The sequence below is a fragment of the Sarcophilus harrisii genome, chromosome 1 (assembly GCF_902635505.1).
Source record: "Sarcophilus harrisii chromosome 1, mSarHar1.11, whole genome shotgun sequence".
NCBI classification, from domain to species: Eukaryota; Metazoa; Chordata; class Mammalia; order Dasyuromorphia; family Dasyuridae; genus Sarcophilus; species Sarcophilus harrisii.
Window position 1 is genome coordinate 296,563,764 of NC_045426.1, and position 23,849 is coordinate 296,587,612.

Consider the following 23,849-nt stretch of genomic DNA (forward strand, 5'->3'; position numbering starts at 1 on the left):
GCTGGCTGGCTGATATATTGATATATAGATTTATATCTATATATATGTATATGTATATATATATATGCATATATATATAAAATCACAAATTCTTTCCCTTATTATCCCTAATAGTAACGGTGTAGGAAGAAAAGACAGTATGGTTTTATGGAAAGAATCCTGGATTTGAAATTAGATACCCTAGGTCTGAATCCAAGCTCTCTATCTGTAAGGGTAAGGCATAAATCAATCAATCATCCTGACCACAGCTGAAATAATAAGATGCTAAGCCTTGGGACAAATAGATGAGCAATGGATAGAATACTAGGTCTAAAGTCACGAAGATTCCTTCTTGAATTCAAATATGATTTCTGATACTTATAAGCAATGTGAACCTGGGCAAGTCACTTAACCTTGTTTGCCTCAATTTTCTCATCTGTAAAATTAGCTGGAGAAAAAAATTAAAAATGAGGGAGATGATAGAGGAAGAGGAGAGGAAGAGGAAGGGGGGGCAGAAGATATATATTGTGATTGGCTAAGAGAATTCAGTTACATCCTATGGTTTCTAAATAAAACCAGATCAAAAAATCAGGCATTATTTAGGCATCTGGCAACTTGATGGAGGAATTCTAAAGAAAAGCAGATTCAAGATTTTCCAAGGAGTCCAGAATAAAAGCTATGCTATATTTTTTTTAAGGAAAACTTCCACAATCAAACTCCATAAAGATGGGAAAAAAGACTTCCAGAAATAAGAAGCTGTGAGTGATCCTTTTGCCACATGTTTCTCTAAGCCTGAGCCCACTTTACCCTAGATTTCATATATACTGAGCATAAGGTGTGCTACAGACTTTGGGAAGCAGGTAAAGGGTGAGTAATATCAATTATTCTTATAATATCACTTTCACAAATAATTCTTTTTAAAAGTTAGTTGTCATCTAATGGATAACTAATAATCATGAAAGCCAGCACATTGGTAGGGGCCTATAACTTGTAGTAGTAAACTATAATTATCTCCATGGGAATCTAACATATCAGTTCAAGTGCAAGTTAGCAGTCTAGACTTCAGATTAATCACTTCAACTCTATGTGTTCTCAATCCTCAATCTCTAAGAAGAAAATTTTAGACTAGCTATTTCTTTGATGTCCCTGCAGATCTAAATTCTGAAGATGATACTATGAATGATATTTTCCCAATATTCTTTGGTGGCCTTCACTATGGCACAATGGACAATAAATTTGGAATCAGAAAGGATCTTAGACATCATCTGGTCTAATCCCCTCATTTTACAGATGAGAAAACTACACTTTTTCCCTTTGTAATGCCGGAGAAACTGAGGCTTTTGTATCATGCTGCCTTTATTAGAAAAAGCCAAAATTAAAAACACAAATCCTAAGCACAACTTTTTTTTAACTTGTAAAGGCTGCATTATATACATTGCCATTAGGAGGAAGAAAAGATTATTTTGTAAATTATCTTTTCTAATTCAAATAATTAAACTTTATAAAGCTAGCTCAGCCACGCAGTATACATAAGCAAAGAGGTTTCATGTTAACAGTCCTTTACAACCACCAATCTTGAATGCCAATGACATATAATCCCACTCATTTGTGGCTTTTCCCATCAATCTGTTGACAAAGCTAGTCTGCTTCAGTTTTTCTCTGGATAATTACTTTCATAGTCATTCTAGAGTTTCCTCCTCAGAACTAATGAGGTCATGTTAATAGAGTACTTTGATCAAGCTTTCTAAGAAAAAAGGCATCAAACAAATTCAGGATTTTTTCTCATTGTGTACTAAATGTCCAACATGTTTTTGTTTAGACTCTTTCTTCAGATATAAAGGCTCCATGGAAGCATTACCACTAAGGACTCTCAACAATTTAGCACCCTCCATATTGGAGAATTATCTATTGAAAATTGTGATTATTTGGTTGGTGTGTTACCCCACTTTTTTCTTCCTCAGAAACAAGTCTTTTATTTTATCAAATCCCTGGAATGTCAGTTATCTTCTTTTTTTAAAAAATAATTATAACATTTTATTGACAGAATCCATGCCTGAGTAATTTTTTACAACATTATCCCTTGCACTCACTTCTATTCCGACTTTTCCCCTCCCTCCCTCCACCTCCTCCCCCAAATGGCAAGCAGTCCTATACATGTTAAATATGTCATAGTATATCCTAGATACAATATATGTGTGCAGAACCGAACAGTTCTCTTGTTGCACAGGTAGAATTAGATTCAGAAGGTAAAAATAACCCAGGAAGAAAAACAAAAATGCAGTTTACATTCATTTCCCAGTGTTCTTTCTTTGGGTGTAGCTGCTTCTGTCCATCATTGATCAATTGAAACTGAGTTAGATCTTCTCTTTGTCGAAGAAATCCACTTCCATCAGAAAACATCCTCATACAGTATCGTTGTTGAGATATATAATGATCTCCTGGTTCTGCTCATTTCACTTAGCATCAGTTCATGTAAATCTCTCCAAGCCTCTCTGTATTTATCCTGCTGGTCGTTTCTTACAGAACAATAATATTCCATAACATTCATATACCACAATTTACCCAACATTCTCCAATTGATGGGTATCCATTCAGTTTCCAGTTTCTAGCCACTACAAACAGGGCTGACAAACATTTTGGCACATACAGGTCTCTTTCCCTTCTTAAATATCTCTTTGGGGTATAAGCCCAGTAACACTGCTGGATCAAAGTGTATGCACAGTTTGATATCAGTTATCTTCTAAAATGAAAAAGAAGAGATGGGTGAATTTTTAATAGTATATAGCTATTACTCTCCAAACTATTTATCTCAAGAATGGTTTGAGAAAGAACTGAAAAAGTCTTCTAAATAGGTAATGAACATCACAAGGCTTACTTAAAAAAAAAAGTTCCTGAATATTCACCAAATTGGAGATTAGGATTATCAAATTCTTGTTTTGAGATTCCTCTTATCATATAAATCTATCACTTTCATCATACTAAAACAGACAATAAGCCTCTATTACTAAGACATTTTGAGGAGCAAGAAGAGAGAGTGATAGAGAAAAACAGAAGAAAAAGAGGGGAAAATATAGGACAAAAAAACATCTCAAGTATAACATCAGATCCCTTCCCTCCAGCCTGACCCTACTTCTCCTTTGCCTTTAGATTCTATTCTCCTTTCTATGACACTGATGAATCATCTCTTCCAAATTCAAACACAAGCAAATTTTCATTAGTGAGGATATTGTTTCCTTCAACTACCCAAACAAAACTCTTAATTCTCCATTCAGCTCCCCTGGGAAAAGCAGAGAAATCACTACTATAGCTAGGGGAAGACTTTTTAACTAACCAAAGAAAGATGTAAGAATATAAATGCACAATTTTGCTTGCATAAAATTTAAAAGGTTTTGCATGAACAAGCAGCTAGATCCAAGACAAACTTTTAAATGAAAGGAAATTTTTTTTGGTAATCTCCAATAAAAGTCTAAAGTCTTAGTTATACAGGGAACTGATTTAAACATAAAAACAAAAACCACTCTAAGGGATTAGTACAAGGATATACACAAGTTTTCAAGAGGAAAGACAAACAATCAACAACTATCTGAAAGAATTCAGCAACTCACTGATGACAAAAGAAAATTAAAACTCAAATTTCACTACAAATTCATTAGATTAGCAGATACAAAATAATAATACTAATAATAAGACTAGAAGAGCTGAAATTCATCCATTTATTCTGAAAAAATCATCTGGATTTATACTAGATTTAAAAAATTTGGAATTATACTAAAATAAAAATCACTAAACCATACAAACTTTTAATTAACTGATACCATGACTGGACAAATACACCCAGGGAGTCAAATGAGGAAATTATATATATGTATGTGTGTGTGTATATATATATATATATATATATATACACACATACACACACACATATATACATGTGTATAAATGTGCATGTATATATATGTGATTGTGTTTAGGCCAGCACTTTTTATAATAGCAAAAACCTAGATAAAATATGGATACTCCAAAAGCTGAACAAATTATATGAAGGTAAAGGAATATGATAGTGCTTAAGAAAATGAAGAAGGATGTCTCTCACCTTTCAGTACAGAGGTTGTGAATACAAGTATAGAATAAAATAGAATCACTTAATCATTCTACTTATCTGACCTGATTTTTTTTTAATAGGGAATGTTTCTATAGAACAGAGAGTAACTGGGAAGTGACAAGTGTTTGTTTTTAATCAGTAAACAAAACATTAAAGAAAAAATTTAGGACAGCAATTAGAACCCAACAATGCTTTGGAAGTATACACCCTCTGATTGGATTCGACAACTGTTAGGTACTCAAAATTCATAGTATCATACATTTAGATGTAGAAGAAATCTTAGAGGCCATTTAATCCAATCTCATCATTTTATAAATGAATAACTGAATGTTTAGAAAGGTTAAATAACTTAACTGAAGATTTCATTGGTAATAATTATCAAAGCCAAGATTTGAACCCAAGTTCTCTGACTTCACTGTTAAGTACACTGTCATTAGGTACCTTAGCCTATTTCCTCTTGAGTTACCACAATAGATTGAGCAATGGGTCTGGGGCTAGGAATATTTAAGTTCAAATCAAGCCTCAATTCTCTCTATTTGTATGAGCCTGAACAAATTATTTAACCTCTGTCTCAGTTTCTTTATGTGGAAAATGGGAATAATGATAGCACTTATCTAAGTGTTAGTGAGAGGAAAAAATGAGTTGCTTTTTTTTTTTTTTTTAATGTTTAACATAGTTTCTGGAACACAATGAACACTTAATAAATGCTTGTTCCCTTCCTTTTTCCTTACTATCTAATCAGACTAACAAGCAGATAAATTCATGGTTTGCCTTAGGTTCATAATACTCCCTCTTTCCCCTGTTAGGTTCCTTTAAAAAATTACACTTAAATCTTAATTTCTCTAAAAAGCACTTCCTAATTAAATTCTTGTCCACTTAACTTTCATTCTGCATCTATTGTCTTTTTACATATATTATTACTAATGCTCTTTTCACCATACTGTAAATACAAGAGGCTAGCAGTAAATTAAACACTTCACAAATTAATTTGTTTGTGAAATTCAATTGACAAATCACTGGAAGAATATTCAAAAGAAATTTCCATAACAGAAAAAAATGTCAATGACTACTCAGCAAGCAGAGCTTTGATTTCTACATAAAAATAGTTTAAAAATTAATATATATTCCATCAATACAAGTCCTTTTGCCAACATGGATCCCAGTTACTAAGAATGGTGTACACATGAAGTAGTCAAAAAAAAAAAAAATACTTGGGTAATTCTAAAGAAATAAGGTTAGCAATATGGTTTTCCACCTCTCAGGTAGTCACGAGGAAGGCACCTAATAGTCTAGTTGTGGCTAGTTTCCACTTTCTGAGGAACATTTACAGTTAAAAAACAGTTAAAAACTATATAAAAGTAATCTATGAAGAGTACATGCATAATAAGAATAATGAATCTATTTGCAGTATTCTTACCTATTCCACATCATAACAAGTTGAATAGAAGACACAGAAATGAATAATAAGTCGAATGAGCATGATGAATGGAAGACATAGAAATGTATAAATTTAATAATAATAATAAAATAAAAAGGAGTTTATGGTATAATTGGGAGGTTATAAAGATAATATAAGATAAGCCCATGCAAGTGAAAATTTAACTGGCAATGCACAATAATATACTATAAGTGCCAAATAAGTTTTTAAAGTAAGTGTCATTTGAGTTTAGAAGAGAAAAATGTAGTTGGCTATCCCTGTCATTCCTTCCTCCAATATCTTATCCATCTTTCAAAGTATAGAGTAAATGAAGAAAACATGTAACATTCTAAGACTAATTCTGAAAAATAAAAAGGAATTGGTTGTCAAGGCAAAAAATATAATCACTACATTTTGGAGTTTAATAGATATGATAATATTGGACTTCTATATGAAATATTTCTGGAATTCTAGATAAGCATACTTAGAGCTCACAGCCAAACAGTATAAGGAAAGTTGGTTCAAGAAAGATATAACACTCTTTAAAATAAACTTCTGAAGATATAAGCACAATTTTTTCCATTAAGGAAGAAAAGGTAGAGTACTTTAAGGAGACCTATATGGTATAAAGAAATCTGCTTTGTCAACTGTATTTTTTAAAAGACATGTAATGAAAGTAAAGAGACAATAACTGAGCATGGACATAAAGGAATAGGATTTCTTGGTAAGAATGTCAGGGACACTCCAATCATAATAAATAGAGATAGTTAAAAAAATATATTGTCTTTAATATTTGTTACCAATGTTGACCACAAGAGAAGGTCAAAGAAAGCCATATGAAGGGATAGGAATAAGGATAATGAATGATAAAATGAAACAGAATTCCTCAGTTTCCATTTTTATTTTATTGGGGTTTTTTCTTAACAACATTGATGATATTCTGAAGAGAAAGATAAAACAAAAATGATTAATGGGGAAGCTGAAACTTAAGCAGATAAGAAAGCACTTAGCTATATTCAAACAAGTGATCAAGTCCAATTGACCTATATATTAACATGGCACCCTTGTTGAGATACCTTCCACATCTTAAAACTCAGAAGTTTCATGTTGGGTCCCTAGGAAAACAACTACTACTTCAGGTTCAAAGTTAACCTGTGAATGAACAATCTTAAAACAGTCTCAGGATTCCTCACTATTGTATTTACCTTCAATAGTCATTCATAAGACACAATTAGTTTACAGAAAAGGCATTTATTAAGATAAAATAATAACAACTAAAAAACACACTTCCCCCATAAAACTTAGCATTCTCTCACACAAATACATAAAGTATAAATAATACTTACATACACAGGGAACATGTGTGGTCAAAAAAAGTCAAGCCTACAAAACTACAAGGCAACTAGATGGCACAGTATAGAGTGCTGATCCTGAAATTAGGAAGACATCTTCCTGAATTCAAATCTGGCCTCAGACACTTACCAGCTGTGTGATCTTGACAAGTCACTTAGTCCTGTTTGCCTCATCTTCCTCATCTGTAAAATGAGCTGGAGAAGGAAATGACAAACCACTCCAGTACCTTTGCCAAGAAAACCCCAAATGGGATCACAAAAAAATTGAAAATGACTAATTAACTAAGCAAAAATAACAAAACCACCATCCAAATATTCTCGTTTCTTGCAGTATTCTCACCCTATGGGGTTGAGTGTCTCTGCTGGGTGAATAAGTCACATAGATTATCTGAGCCTTTTTATCTCCATAGCTTAACTCCTAAATGGCATCCTCTGCTGTCAGGATATATTCCTACCTCTCTTTCACTCACTATGCTGGATGCAGTGTCCTACATTGGATGAGCAGCTTTCCTGCGAGGTTTCTTGGGACAAAGTAACCTTCTTTCCCTTCTTCCCTTACAACTCTCTGCTAGAGGTAAAGGGACCATATGCCATGAAATTGCTTCCTTTTTTTTTCTTCAATGGCCTCAGTTCTCTATCTTTCAGACTAGCAAGCTTAGCTTCTCCAAAATTACTTGAGTATAGCTAATCTTTAACTATATCAGCAAATTGCTCTTCCATTTCTCCCTCCCCCCCTTTCTAAAAAGAGATACTTCTTTTAACATTTTGTAAAGAGATAGCAGAAGAAACATGTTTGTTATTCATTTAGCATCACAATATCCTCAATTATCTCAGCTGGATTTGGGGGGGGATATCAATTAGTTAGGAACGAACTTATACCACATACAATAAAGTAGTGAAAGAACCTGTCACTATGATTGCTGATGTGTTTTGTTTGGATGTTTGAAAAATCATGGAAAATGGGGAAAGTGATACAAAATGAAAGAGTTAAGTGTCTCAGTTTTCAAAAGGATGAACACAAGGAATGAATCTACAATTATAATGGTAGAGGGAACTCTCCAGTAGCAACATTATGGCTGGGAGAGTTGGACTTATAAGGAAAACTGAGCATCACAGAATCAACACTTTCAAACCGTTACTGGATAAGACTTTTGAGAGTCCTTTGGACAGCAAGGAGGTCAAATTGGCCAATATTTAAAGAAATTAATTCAGGCTATTTATTGGAATGTCAAATCCTGAAATTTAAATATTTTGAAGATGGGACTCATCGAAAAGACACTAAGATAGTTGGGAAAACTGGGGGGGAGTAATTGTGAAAGGTTGAAGGCAAAAGGAAAAGAGGATAGCAGAGGATTAGATGAGTAGATAGTATTAATCAACATGAACTTGGATAGACTTCAAGAGATGGTGGAAGAAATCCAAGAAATCACAAAAAAGTCATACTGATTGAACTGAACAACAGGGAACTCCCAGGTGAGAAAAATCCCTCTCTATCCCTCAGTGCAGGTTTTCTGATACTCATAGTGTTAGACAGTTATCTAGAGCACTAAGACTGACTTGTTACTTGTCTAGGCATTTGACAAAATCTTTTCTAATATTTTTATGAAAGAGATGGGAGAACATGGATTGGATAATTTTTACATTTTATCCAAAACTAATTGCACCATAGAAGTTAATGAATCTTGATCAATGAACTAATATTAGAGTAGAACATCTCATAAAATAAAAGGGCCCGCCTTTGACTCCTTAGCATTCAATATCTTTATCAATGTTTATATTAAATCATACATGATGTGCTTACCAAATCTCAGAATGACATGGACTGGAGGTTGAGTGGAAAAAAGACAGATAATGTGTTGGATGACAGAATCAATATCCAGAAAGGAGCAGTAGGTTTAGTCAAATAAGATGAAAAAATTTAAGACTAATAAAAATTAAACTTCAGAAGTACTACATGAGAGGGGCATTATTACAAAACAGTCTACTTGAAAAAAATGTGTTTTTAGTAAACAAGCAAACATGCACCAGCATATATAAAAGGAGAGAAAATAACACCAGATTTAGAGTTTGAGAACATGCGTTCAAATTTAATATTTTCCATTTATTAGTTATATGACTTGTGCAAATCATTTTGTATTTTTGAGCATTCTTTTCTTTTTCTGTAAAATGAGGAAGTTAGACAAAAATGATCTTCATGGTCCTTTCCAGTTCTAAATCTCAAAATCCTATTGGTCCTAAAAAAAAAAAAAATAATGTGATCTTGGACTTCATTAATAGAAACATAATGTTGTTGATAAGAGATGGGATAGTCCTATTTTAAACCTGATCAGATTTCCTCTGGAGTAAACTTCAATTACATCCTTATGTCTTAGGAAACTAAGACTATCCAGGGAAAGAGAGACTTGCCTATTCAGAAAGATTCAAAACTCTATCAACATCTTACCAAAATTGATTAAAGGATATTCATCAACAATGCCATGTATTATAGTGGACAGGGCTCTGCACTTAAGAGTCCAAAAAAACCTTAGTTTAAAGTCCTTTTTCAGACATAACAATCTTCAAGTGGCATAACCATGGAAAAGAGTACCTATTTCTTCATCTATAAAATGAGGGGTCTGGACTTGATGGCTTCTAAGGTTAATTCTAGCCCTGAGTCCTCAAAGTAGGGATTTTATATGGGAAAAAGATAAGATTTGATGGGATATTAGGGTAGAGAGAAGGAAGAACTAATAGTTATCTTGAAATATTTTAAGTTTTCATATTTCAAGGTCTTCTAAGTCATGCTCCAATTGACTGACTCACAAGTCTTTCCTTTTCTCTACCTCACCTTTTATATTCCCCTTGAAGCATCTTGCTATTAAAACATAAGCTGCTTGAATACAGGAAATATCTTGTTTGCTAATATTAGTATCCCCAGCATTTAAAACAATGTCTAGCATATTATAAGTGTTTATGTTTTAAACTATGTTTTCAGACTTGTTTTATTTAGTCCTAAAGTCTATAAATAAAAGCAAAGGATAGAAGATGGAGAAACAAGAAAAGAGGGTTAAGAGAATCAAAGTGAGTATGAGGAGGAAAAATGGAAATGGCAGGTGCAAGAATAAAGAATTCTGCTGAGAGGGAGTACCAAGGCACCCTCGACCCTTAATGCACATTAAATTTTCTGCCACATTGCAGAAATGTTCTTGTTGAGCAAGGAGCATTGATTTGTGATCGTGGGAACGAGTATAAGCCAAGGGTCACAGCCAGTGGCTACTTAAACAGGAATGCCTCAACAGGGCCTTTCTCCTGTGAGAGAGCTGCTGAATTGCTGGATTAGCTCTCCTCCCATTGGTAGACACCATACATAGGCAAAGCCCATGAGCTGCTTTTCTGAATGGTGATTAAGAATTGCCTACTGTCCATGCACTGATCATGCCTGCAAAATATATATCAACAAGGTTGTATGGCAAAATAAACTGGAGCTCTTTTCACACCCTTTGAGTCTCCCACCTCATTTATCTTGCCTCTGAGACCAAAGGGCTCATATGCCATGCGCTCTTAAAAAATAGCGCAACAAGCAAGGGAAAAGGAAAAAGGGAGAGGAAGTAGAAAAGGATAGGGGAGAGAGAGAAGAGAGGATTTAAAAAAAAAAAAAAAAAAAAAAAAAAAAAAAAAAAACCTTTCTAATAATCAGAGCCATTCAAAAGTCAGTGACCTGTCTTAATAGGTGTTTCCTTATCACTAAGGGTGTTTAAATAGAGGCTACATAACCACTTACTGGAAAAGTTGTAGAGAGTATTCTTGCTTAGATGCATGTTGGATTAAAAGACTACTAAAGTCCCTTCCAACACCAAGAATCAATGGTTCATTTCAAAAAGTCTACTTAAACTTTTTTTTCTACAATTTCAGATCAGATTTTTCTCCAAAAATTTTTCAGGTTTAAATTCATGGATTTCACCCATTTGTCTATGTTATTATTCTAAAAAGCACTCCTGAAACTGACAAAATCCATCAAATAGATATATGGCTTCAAATCTCCTTACTACCACCACCACCCCCCCCACAAACACACACATATCCCACTTCCTAATGTCTTAATGCATCTCCACATATAAGGAATTCCAAATCTGAATCTATAATGAATTATGTTTGGCATTATAACTGTAGTTTTAATTAGCAAGAAGACTAGGAATATGAAACTATATATTGAAAACAATTTCATAATGAGCTTCTGCTCTAAGACCTGCTCTAATACCTTACTGTATTATGAAGACAATAGTCAATTTTCAAAAGTATGCTAGCAGAACAAGCTCTGACAGGTCTCACTAAATTAGAAAGACTCCAAATATGGGCTCAAAAATGTATTGTATAAGAGGATTCTGGGGAAATGGAGCAGGTCAGAAAAGTTTTAACTTTCCAAATTTCCTCCACAAAAAAAAGACAGGTAACCTCAGCCTTAGAAAATTTCATCTCATGATAAATTTGGGGGTCTGATGGATGAATAGGAGAAGACTGAAGGATAGTCCACAATTGAGGTATGTCTAGCACAATTGTGCTGACTGGATGATCCTCAGGAGGGAATGGAGCAGAAGGAGCTAGTATACAGCTACTGAATTCAGTGACAGAGGGACAGGGAACTTACTGGCTGTGTGCACATGTAACAGAGCAGAGTCTCTTTAGATTTCAGTTCTAGGGAAGAGAGGACAATAGGAGTTTGCAGCCTCCAGAGGAACCACAGGAAGTAAGCACATTTGGAAGACATTGTGAACCAGTTCTCTAGCCATGGCTTAGGAGCAGAGAGGAGAGTCCAAAGTTAAACCCCAGGGTAGATCTCAGAAAACAACAAGAAGAAGGACCTGAGACTTTGGGCATTATTCTCCATACCTAAAGACTACAATTTAATCACACCAATAGCTGTTAAAAACAAAATAAAAATGAGCACGCAAAAGAGAAAGAACCCAACCACAGAGAGCTACCATGGGAATAGAGAAGATTGGGGTCCATATTCAGAGGAAGACAAGCTAAAAAAGCGCTCTGAGCTCAGTAACAAATGTCTATCTTTCTCAAGCACAAAAAGATTTCTTGGAAGACCTTAAAAGGGATTTTAAAATTAAATGAAAGAGTAAACATTGTTGGTGGAATTGTGAATACATCCAGCATTCTGGAGAACAATTTGGAACTATGCTCAAAAAGTTATCAAACTGTGCATACCCTTTGATCCAGCAGTGTTTCTACTGGGCTTATATCCCAAAGAGATCTTAAAAAAGGGAAAGAGACCTGTATGTGCATGATTGTTTGTGGTAGGTCTCTTTGTAGTGACCAGAAACTGGAAACTGAGTGGATGCCCATCAAGTAGAGAATGGCTGAATAAATTGTGGTATATGAATATTATGGAATATTATTGGTAGGTAAGAAATGACCAGGAGGAGGATTTCAGAAAGGCCTGGGAGACTCACATGAATTGATGCTGAGTGAAATGAGCAGGACCAGAAGATCATTATATACTTCAACAATACTATATGATGATCAATTCTGATGGACCTGGCCATCCTCAGCAATGAGATGAACCAAATCAGTTCCAATAAAGCAGTAATGAATTGAACCAGCTACACCCAGTGAAAGAACTCTGGGAGATGACTATGAACAATTACATAGAATTCCCAATCCTTATATTTTTGTCTGCCTGCATTTTTGATTTCCTTCACAGACTAAGAGTACACTATTTCAAAGTCCGATTCTTTTTGTACAGCAAAATAACTGTTAGGACATGTATGCTTATATTGTATTTAATTTATACTTTAACATACTTAACATGTATTGGTCAACCTACCATTGGGGGTAGAGGATGGGGAGGAATGAGGGGAAAAATTGGAACAAAAGGTTTGGCAATTGTCAATGCTGTGAAATTACCCATGCATATAACTTGTAAATAAAAAGCTATTAAAAAAAAGAATTTAAAAAAATGAGAGATTAAGAAAAAATTGGAAGTGGGGGAATGAGCAATCCAAACTAATGCATTCTGAGAGACAAAACAGTAACAAAACAAAATAAAAAGAATGAAAAAATAGAACAAAATGCAAAGCATCTTACACACACACACAAAAAAAAAAGGTTTATTTGGAGAATAAATTGAGGAGAAATGATGCAAAATAATCAAACTATCTGAAAATTATGATTTAAAAAAAAATAAGAATCTTGATGCACTAGTATAAGCCCTGAAGTTCTAGAAGACAAAGCAGAAATAGGAAGGAAAAAAAATCATTAATCATTACTTGAAAGAGATCACAGAAGGAAAACTTATAGGGATATGATTGTCAAGTTTTAAATCTCCTTGGTTAAGGAGAAAATACTGGAAGTGACAAGAAAATAATTTAAATATTACAGAGCTACAATAAGGATTACACAAGACCTAGCAGTTATTACTTCAAAGGACCATAGTCTTGGAATACTATATTTCATAGAGCATAGGAGATAGGGTTATGACCCTTAAGATAACTTACTTTGCAAAGTTAAGTATAATCCTATATAGAAAAAAATGGATACTAAATGAACTGAAAAACTTTTCAAGTATTTCTGATACATTTTTATTTCGATGGATTGAAAGAAAAATTTGGACTGAACTATGATCAGGTGATGCTAAAAAAAAAAATTGTAGGGAAAGAGAAAAAAAAGCAACTATCTCATCCAATGAAGGCAAAAATAATTCAGAAACTACAGTATGTTTGACTTATATTATCCAATATCATTTTACATCATTTAAAATAACTACACAGTATAAAATACCTGAGAGTATATCTGACCCAAAAAAACACAAGAACAATACAAATATAAATATAAAGCACTTTTCATACAAATAAAGTTAGATCTAAATAATTGAAATAATATTTATTGTACATGAATAGGCAAAACCAATGTAATTTTAAAATGATAATTTTACCTAACTTATCTATTTATATAATGCCATCTCAATTAACATTCTAAAAAAAAAAGTAATAAAATTTATTTGAAAAAAGGCACTTCAAAGAAAGCAGGAGGAAAAATATAAGAGAAACAGATTTAGTAGTATCTAACCCAAAACCATATTATAAGGTGAGAGCATTGTTGAAGTGTGAAATGGATAATCTAATTATTTTACATTGAAATTTTCTTGTATAAATAAAATCTATTCAGAAAAGAACAGAAAAAAATGGAGAAAATGGAGTGGGGGAGGGGAAGACTTTCATAGACAATCTCAGATAAAATATGATTGGGTTGGAATATTGTTGTGGTGAAGGAAAATAATGAGCTGGCTGATTTAGAAAAAATATGGAAAGACTTTGACTTATATGAAGGAAGATGCTATCCACTTTGAGAGAAACAGATGACAAGTGAAAGTATATTTATACACATATTTGTGTATTTCTGCAGTTAAATGTAGCCTTCTTTGAGGGGAAGGAGAAAAAAAGTAAAAAGTACACAAGAAGGAACAAAAATTACCTACAGAGAAGCAAAAAAAAAACCTTGATAGCTTTGAAAATATAGTATTTATTTTATAGGTTTTCTTGAAATAGAAATTTATTGCTTTTCATTGAATCTTCTCTGTACATGACAGTGTTTTTTCCCCTTTCCTTATTTTATACTTGTTTAAAATAAAATATTAAAAGGGGAAATAAAAAAGCTTCATTTTGCTGGTGTACTATAGCAGCCACTAACCCACCTTTATGAGATAGGTCATATGTTATTATGCCCATTTTATAGATAAGGTACCTAAAACAGAGAAGTAAAGTCATTTGTCTATGCCCCAAAAAAGAAAGGTCAAAATAGGGATTTGAAATCAGTTTTCGTGACTCCAAGCCCAGAGCTCTGTTATACCTACTAAATCGGGAAAGACTAAATCACTAGAAGGTTTACCACTAGAGAGAGACAGACATAAATTTACTTTTTTTTTTCCCAACTTATTAAATCATGGAATTACTTACTAAAGCAGAGAAGATTTATGATTTGCCTCAGAGGAAGGAGTGGTCATGGAATCACAGATCCTTTGAAGTAAATTTGAAATGAAACCAAACACACATTAAGAAACATGACTGAAGTTAAGTTTGTTACAAATTTCCTTAGGAAAAAAAAAGATAACTAATTCCATATGTATACTGAATCAAGTGTTAGCTTCCCACTCCAAAGAAAAACAGTAACAAAGGAAGAGACATAGGGAAGGAGGCACAGAAAGTGGGGTGGAGGGGGGGAGAGAGGTCAGAGGAGAGAGATGGAGGGGGGGAAGATGGGAAAGGGGGGACAGGGGGGGAAAGGGGGGAGGGAGGAAAGAGGGGGGAAAGAGGGGGGAAAGAGAGGGGAAAGAGAGGGGAAAGAGAGGGGGGAAGAGAGGGGGGAAGAGAACATAGGATTCAAGGGGGAGAGAACATGAGGGGGAGACATGGGGGGAGATGGGAAGGGAGGGACAGGGGGGAGGCAGGGGAGAAACATGGGGGTGGAGAGGGAGGGGAGACAGGGGAGGAGAAGGGGGGAGACAAAAAGAATGAAAACATATTAGGAATGTTAACTGTCTGCTTCCATAAACCTTGAATGCTTAAAATGCTTGAAAACTTGCTCTATGATCCATAATTTACAGATGATTCTTATCTACATAAAGATACCATAGAAGCAATTAAGTTATGCTATCAAAATTAGCTCCATAGCACCAGCTCATTTGCATAAAATATTAAAATTATTATATTCTAAAAATCCCAAATTTTACATAATTTTTATCAAAAAAGGGGGACAATGTAATTTGAACCCAAATCACAGAATGTAGTCATTAGAATTTGTATCCCTAAAAAGACTGCATTTGACACAATTATTTGATTTCCAAAGAGACAATCCCTTCACCAACAACAACAAAAGGCAGCAAAAACATCTATAATATATAGGAAAGAGGCTAATTAAATCTAGTCTGATAACACAACCTTGATATATTTTCATTTAAGGTTTAGATGAAACATAGTTACATTGCATTTCCCAGATCTGTAAATCTCTTTACTGTTACAAATCTACTTACAAAAATCAGCCATTATTTCAAATAAAATTCAATTCACATTTTTTCCCCCTCATCAAAGAGAAATAAAATCTGTCCATGACAACTTAAACCAAGTCCTAAATCCACTTTCAACTTTTCCCTTCCCCCTCAAAAAAAACACTATCACTCATGCATTCCAAAGAAATATTCCCAGTCCTTCCTCATAAATCTTCTATGACATTTCACCCATTTCAGAGCCCAGGGGAAAATTTGCTTACTAGCCTTCCACCATCACCATCTGTTCAATAAACTTTTTTGTGCATGTTTTCCAAAATGTCTCAGACTTCAATGCTAGTTTACTCCCTAGATTTAATTTCATTCAGACCCTAGAATTATCTATGTTAGAAAGCTAAGGGCAGAAAAACAACTAAATGGACATTACGTAAAAAGAGTGAATTTAACTGCTGATTTCATTTTTTAAAAGATACATGCCTCCAACCATTCTGAAAAATAATTTTGAATTTTTTTTTAAAGAAACTAATATGTCCATACTCTTTGACTCAGAGATTTCACTCCTTGGCATATACCTCAAGAAGACTAATGATAGAAAGGCCTCAAATAGAGCCCTATAGAATAGTAAAATTCTTAAAGCAACACCTTATAGTACTAGCAAATTTAAAACAAAGTAGATGTTCATTAATTGAGGAATGTAGAACATAAATGGAACTGTAGTACATAAATGTAATGCTATGTTGAACCATAAGAAATAATGAATATAACAAGAAATTGAGTGGATGCCCATCAATTGGAGAATGGTAGAATAAGTTATGGTATATGAATGTTATGGATTATTATTGTTCTATAAGAAACAATCAGCAGGATGAGTTCAGAGAGGCCTGGAGACTTATAGGAAATGATGCTAAGTGAAATGAGCAGAACCAGATCATTGTACATGGCAACAGCAAGATTATATGATGATCAATTCTGATGGACATGGCTCTTCTCAACAATGAGACAGATTCAGGCCAATTCCAACGATCTTGTGATGAAGAGAGCTATCTACACCCAGAGAGAAGACTGTGGGAACTGAATGTGGATCACAGCATAGCATTTTCACTTCTTTTGTTGCTGTTTGCTTGAATTTTATTTTCTCTCTCATTTTTCTTCCTTTTTGGTCAGATTTTCTTGTGCAGCAAGACAAATATGTATGCCTATATTGGATTTATATGTATTTTGCCATGTTTAACATATATTGGATTACTTGCCATCTAGGGGAGGCCGTGGGAGGAAGGGGGGAAATTGGAACACCAGGTTTTGTAAGGGTCAATGTTGAAAAATTATCCTTGCATATGTTTTGAAAATAAAAAGAAAAGAAAAAAACAGTGAATATGATATTCACTACAGATAAACTGAGGAACTATATCAACTGATACAAAGTGAAGTAAGCAAGACAAGGAAAATAATTATCTATGATGATGGAAATGTAAAAAGAAGAAACAATGACAACAAAAAAACAACTGAACACTTTGTAATTATAATGACTAAGCTTGGCTAAGGAGAAGAGATAAAGAGATGAATTTCCTTCCTTCTCTCTCATAGCCAAGCACTGTGAGTATGGATTACTACATATACTGTCAGATTTGATTGATGTGGTTTTGCTGAATTGTGCACCTCCCTTTTAATTCTTAGTTTTGAAAATGATACTTTGTGAGCATCATATATTTAGAAATGAAAGTAAGTAAAACAAATGATATTAACACAACGTTTTAAGGGAAGTGACCCGACCCAATAAAGAACTGAATTTCTTTAGTCAAGAAAACCTAGATTTTTGATACATACTGCCTGTGTAATACGGGGTAAATCAGTTTGCCCATTAGTCCTGTGTAATACGGGGTAAATCAGTTTACCCATTAGTCCCCCCTCTCCTGAAAGTCTCTAAAACTAATGAATTTAATAACAACTGTTGAGCTCTATGGACTTCTTCACCAAGATCTCCTTACACCAGTAAAATCGAAGTTCTAGAATATTCCCTCATCACCGCCAAATTTTTAAAAAAAACCACTCAAATCTGTACTATAAAAGATGGATATAGTGGGAAGGAAAAAACAAACATGGAGGGAAAAAGTCATCAGAATAGTTCTTACAATTACTTTGAAGAAACCCCAAATTTTCCTAAAGAATTTTAACTGTCCATAGTGTAACAAAGTCTGTATCCCACTAAAATCATGCTTACATTCCAGATACTTCAAGAGAGCACATTTTAATATTGGTTGCCTTACTTTCTCTCCTCCTACATACAGTGTACTGGAAAACTTTTAAGACAATTTTCTTTTGCTGATCAAATAATATATACAAATCATGTCCAACAGTCTGGGACAAGATTTACCCAGAGTACTTTTCATTAGCCCTAACCCAAACACAGGCTAGAGCTACCCTTTAACCATATTCTGTTTATTTTAATTGAGGGGATGGGAAAGGTTGAGGATGGGAAAAGGAGAAGTACTGTAGAGATGAGGTCTTTTTGGATTACAGGGATGTGATTATTCATTATCAACACTCTGTAATGGCATATTCTTTACCAATATTTCCCTTCCTGAAACTACAGATCACTTATTTGTCCATCATTTTAGGAGTCTTTGGGCACAGGTTGAAAAGGATAAATATATATTATGCATTTAGGAATTGGCTCAAGTAAATTCTGCTAAATAACTCATATTTAAATAATCAGGCAGCACAGAAAGTTCATTATTCCTAGGCCAGGTCATTAATACTGATCATCACAGCGACAATTTCATATTTTATACCATTTATGTGGTTAGTGCATTAACTGAATGCACTCATTCTAATTAATGTTCTTAGAATCAAAGCACTGGACAAGATCTCAGAAGTTATCCAGTCCAATGCAAACTTGAATCTGAATCTTCTCTATATTATAGGGTTATGGATATATAGTATAGGCAAATGATCATCCAGTCTATACTTGGAAAATATCCTGTGAAGAGAATACTATTCCAGGAAGCTTATTCTCCATTTGGCCTACTGATGATTGATTCCCTATAATGCTCCCCTCTCAAAAGCTATTTCATTATTTCTTCTTTCTTCTGAATACCTTCAACTTCCCTAACTACTTCCATTCCCTGTCTCCATTTATTTACCACCCAGTCATTAAAAAACCCTTGTAATCTATTTTTAGATATCCCACTCTATTGAAATTGGCATTTCAAAATGTTGCCATACCCTCATCAGTTGCACCCCTTTTAACTCCTAAAAATCTCTTGTATAGATAGGAACTATTTGCTGGCCAGGTCTTCTATGTTCTATATTTTCGTAGCACATTTTTTGAATTCACAAATAAGATTTTCAATATTCAACCTAATTCAAATTCATTTTATTGGATTCTGCTCATCAACGTAGTTTGTCAAAATCTTTTTGGATCCTGCCTTGTAGTGTCTTTAATGTTCCTACAATGCTTCATGCCATCTACAAATCTGATAAACATTTCATCTAATGGAATAGAATTTCATAAAAACATTGAATTCCACAAAGCCAAAGACTGTTACATCTCCAAAATAGTCTAATCCAGTTCTTAATTCACCTTAGTTGTCATGTTTTCTTCCTGAAACTCAAAGATACCATGCCCATAGCAGTTCCTTTATCTACTCACATAGAAATCTCATTAAAAAAGGACAGTGATGTTAGGTTGGAATGACCCAATTACTGCTTCCTTTTTGCAATATTAATTCATCAACTGTTTAAATAAAATGTACTTGAATTTGGCTAGGAATCAAAGTCAAATTCAAAACCAATAGTTTAAAGTCTTCACCTTTTTCCATGCATTTAAAATTGAGACCTTTATCTGTCTCTCATCTGGTAATAACAGGTTATTTATGTATTGCCATCATCCTTGGAAGTCAAAGCTCTTTCTTGCCATAATCTAGATAAACCTTAGTACATCCTCCAGGGTTAGCTTTGGGGCAGGGACTAGATTTTCAATTTACATATAAGAAAACTGAAGTAGCAAAAGACAAATTGAATTTCCAACATTACAGAGCAAATCAATAGTAAAATTGAAAACTTTGTTTCCTTCGGATTTGGTTACAAAGTAAAGAGATTGAAATTGACTTGTGAACTTTAACATCTTTAGGATTTTTTAACAAATGAAACTGTTTAGTTAGAAACTCTTTTTTGGTAGTTTATCAGATTTCAGTCCTTAGTGCATATTTAATTTTAGATAAAGTACTAAAAGTCTGCAGTACAAACTATTCCTAGAGTAACTCACAAAATTGTCTCTTTCCTAGGCATCTTTTCCCCTAGGAAATTGAGAGTTGTATTTGAATTTAAGTTATATAAAACTATTTGACCTCTATCAGTCATAGAAAGATGTGTAAGCTTTAAAAGCAATTGATTTAATTATTCTAACCCCGTCTCTCCCTGACATGTTCTATTTTCATCTCAAAACTGAATTTTTACTGTATACTATAAAATTTACCGTTATGCAAATATTTAAATCATACCTTATATAAGGCATTAAAAAAATTGGTGGGGAGAGAAAAGTTAGAAAATAAATGGCAAAAGGAACTGAACAGACAACTGAACATACAGTAAGAAAGAATAGCCACATTCAATTTAAGCAAAAATTTATATAGATCTATGAAATTAAAACTTCATAATCTTTATCAGCCCCAAAATGAATATTCTAACTTCATTAAGGTAAGTAAATGTCCTCTCAGTATCTACTAAACAGTTAGGTATATTATTCACAATACCCACTTCCTGACATGATTTAAAAAAAAAAAAAAAGGCACTCTACAAACGCCACATAAGTGACTATGTTTTTAAAAGTTTCAACTATTACTTGTTTCAAAAAGAACTCAATGGTTAGCTTAGCTTAGTAAGAATTGCACCACTATTTTTAACTAAACTCTCAAAGATCGTCTTGATAATAGAACTCTTTTCTATGAAAGGCTTGCAGGGTGTGTTGTCCTTTAAAACGCTAATATTTTGCTTGTGAGCCACAGCTGAGCAGGACAAGTCACATGCAAGAAAGAAGTTAAGGGAAATCAGGAGAGAATAAACCAAAAATTTTAATAAGGCTCTTCCCAGAACTCATTTTATTTGTAAAGCCTTGTAATTGAATGTATCAAAGTATATCGGGCACAAATCTATCTGTTCCCCCTCTCAATAAAAGGTTAAGTTTTTAATTACAGCACCTCCAACCATCATTTTATGTAATTAGCAATTAACTAAAATCCTTGATGAGAGAATGCATAACTAGCAATTACCTTCCTCCATACCAGCCTGGGTTATTTTAGTCTTTTTTCTATTGCAGAAAAATTACAAACCACATGCTCACAGAAACTCAGACACATTTATTTTTAGTAAATTGCTATTCCAAAATGTACTTTGAACAGGCATCTCCTTCCCCATGCAAGATTAGCCCAAATGGACGGTTCCCTTTTTCTCCATCACCCAAAATGTGGGGGGACTAGGAGGCTACCTACCATACCACTTGTACTAAGCATTCTTGTGGGTCGGAGAGAGCGCCTACAAGAAAAAGGAAAAGAAGGTAGAAGGATGCTTGCTGATCCATAAAACAGCAGGTAAAACCCAGCAATCACCTGTGTGGAAGCTGTATGGAAGCCCGGCAAAAGTTATGGTGGTGGTAGTCAGGAGAATGGTTGACGCTGCCCGCTGTAGTTACTATCGGTAGCTGGTTTTGGCCACGGCAAGTCTGAACAGCCAGGAGGGTACAGTAATTACTGTATGGAGCTCACAGCAGCTGCGGCGACGGCGGCGGCGGCAGCAGCAGCAGCAGGTTCCCTGGATCAGGAAATTAGGGCAGGCACGGGGGATTGGAGGCTCGAGCAGCGCGCGAGCCAACCAGCAGCCACTCAGGGCCCCAGTGAGTCACGAGCGGACAAGGGGAGCAGCTCGGGCCCGGCAGCTGGAGCAGCAGCTACCACGACACGCATGCACACACATACATATTTGCGCATACATACACAGGGTTTAGGCACCGGGTTGGCGTGTAAGAGAAGAGCCAGGCGTGGGGGGAGGGGTGAAGTCTGCCGGCGTCTGTTCCTCCTCCTTGACCACTCCTCCCGCTCCCCCACTCTCACTCCTTCTCCCTCCCTTTACCCCCTCCCCCCCAGTCGCCGCTGTGCTCCGCTCCTGGCTCCTGCTCTCATCCCGGTCCCTTCCCCACCCCCTCACCCTTTCCTTCCCCTCCTCTGCATCGCCTGCGTTATTTTCGTTTAGCAGGCTTGGGTTTGCACAGCTGCAGTAGCAAGGGGGAGGTGGGTTGGTTAGTGGAGGGGGGGGAAATATTGTGCAAGTTGTAGGGGAGGGGGACGTCCTCTTTTCTTCCCTCCCCCCACTTTCCCCCTTAACTCCCTTACCTTCTTCTTCCCCTCCCCCTTTACCCTTCCTTCCCCACTCCCTTAGGCCCTGTCCCCTTCCCTCTTTCCCAAGGGCTGCTAACTTGTGCCAGGCAGCGGTGTCGGTACCACCTCCACCACCGGCAGCCCAAGAACAGCAGTTGGAGCCAGGCACCATGGGCACGTCCTCGCTCTGGGGACTCTGGCTCCTAGTCGCAATGTGGTGTTTGTCTGGAGAGCGCAGCATTGTGGAGGGTAAGTGAGAATGGGGCACCCTGAGTTTGCTGGTCCTGGAGAAATAAGCCTAGGTGTGATTTCCCTTTCCTTATCTCTACTCGCCACCCCTTCTCCTTCTGTCTTTTCCCTGCCCACCCTGGCGGCGCCCCAGAGCCCCCTCTGTCAGTCAGTACCTTGGGGGTGGGAAGAGAGAAAAGGAGGTGGTCGACAGAAGGGATGACTTAAAAATCTCACTTTGCTCCCCCCGCAAAATAAAAATAAAAATCCCTACCATTCTCAAAGAAGGTTTAAAGAAACCGTATTTTCCTTGATTTACCCCCCTCCGGGGACTCCTTGAACGTGAGCTTGTGCACGATTGCAACAATGGTTTTCTCTCCTCCCCAAGGAGTAAGAGGAAGAAGGGAGGTAAAGGGCAAGGCCAGCCTGAGCCGAGTGCCAAAGCCTCTTGGTGATCCTCCAGAGCTGTCTGAGGGTGGAGGAGGACCGGCCGGCGAGGGGGTTAGGGAGTGGGTGTTGGTGAAGTCTTACCAAGCCTAGTGCATAGTACTACTGCTGCCGTGAGCCGGCGCACGTTCGGAGTATTTCTTTCTGCTCTTGTAAAGGAGGCAACAGTGGATTTTGCTTTCGGCTACCCTAGAATAGTCTGGTTCTGGAGCAAGTCGCTCCCTAGAACGTGAGTGGAAGCAGAGGCTTTGGATAAGATTCTTCCATTAGCTCCATCCTCGCCTCCTTTCTCTTCTCTTCCCTCTCGCTCTGATCAAAAATGCTCTCAGGCCTTTTATTGGTATTGCCGGGGAGGGGGAAGTGGAAGATGTAGGACTTAATTCAATTCTGGTCTCCCTTCAGCTTTCTCAGGAGGTTTTCAGAGATGGGAGTCCCAAATCTACTGACTGTGATTAGCGCTCTCTCCAAACAAAAGAGCAAAAGAAAATAATACGAAATTATGAGGCAGGGTTTCTTTTGGGATGAGGGGAGGAGGAAGGTGATATACGTTTGTTGTCCTACTCTAGGCACTGAGATTTTATGGACTGTTCTTCACACCTTAGTCGACCGATGCTATCTCTTGCCTCAACTCTGGAAATCTCCTTCCTTTGAAGCATGTCAGGAGCTTCTGGCAAAGGGGTTTTAAAAGATTGTTGGGATGTCAAGTTATCCATTTACTGGCTATGGAGCTGGTTGTCCGAATCCCCGGCTCGAGGCTGTGAGGTCCTAGGTTGCATCTCCCTAGAGACAGTAAGACAAAACTCGGCCATCAGCCACTTGTGAATTAGGGGTTGGGTTTTAAGGGGAAAGATCTCCAAATCTAAAGACCAAAAAAAACTGAATCGTATCGCTTTCATCTTCAAAACTGCTCTCTCTTAACTTGGTCTCTAAAGTGTTCTAAGTGATATCGTTCTTGTATTCTAGACAGGTC

At 35.8% G+C, this 23,849-nt stretch overlaps 1 protein-coding gene and 1 pseudogene across 2 annotated transcripts in view; both read left to right on the forward strand.

The window, feature by feature from the left end:
• LOC116420453 overlaps positions 1-22,182 on the forward strand; it is a 54,146-nt pseudogene extending 31,964 nt beyond the window's left edge.
• The window catches only part of VLDLR (very low density lipoprotein receptor), a 38,645-nt gene continuing 36,914 nt past the window's right edge, over positions 22,119-23,849 (forward strand). Inside the window, exon 1 of one of the 2 annotated variants that reach the window (XM_031944027.1) lies at positions 22,119-22,453. In XM_031944027.1, coding sequence (XP_031799887.1) covers positions 22,375-22,453 — 79 coding nt within the window. In that variant the 5' untranslated portion in view covers positions 22,119-22,374. The remainder of the gene's footprint in view (positions 22,454-23,849) is intronic. The other variant, XM_031944019.1, reaches the window with a different exon arrangement.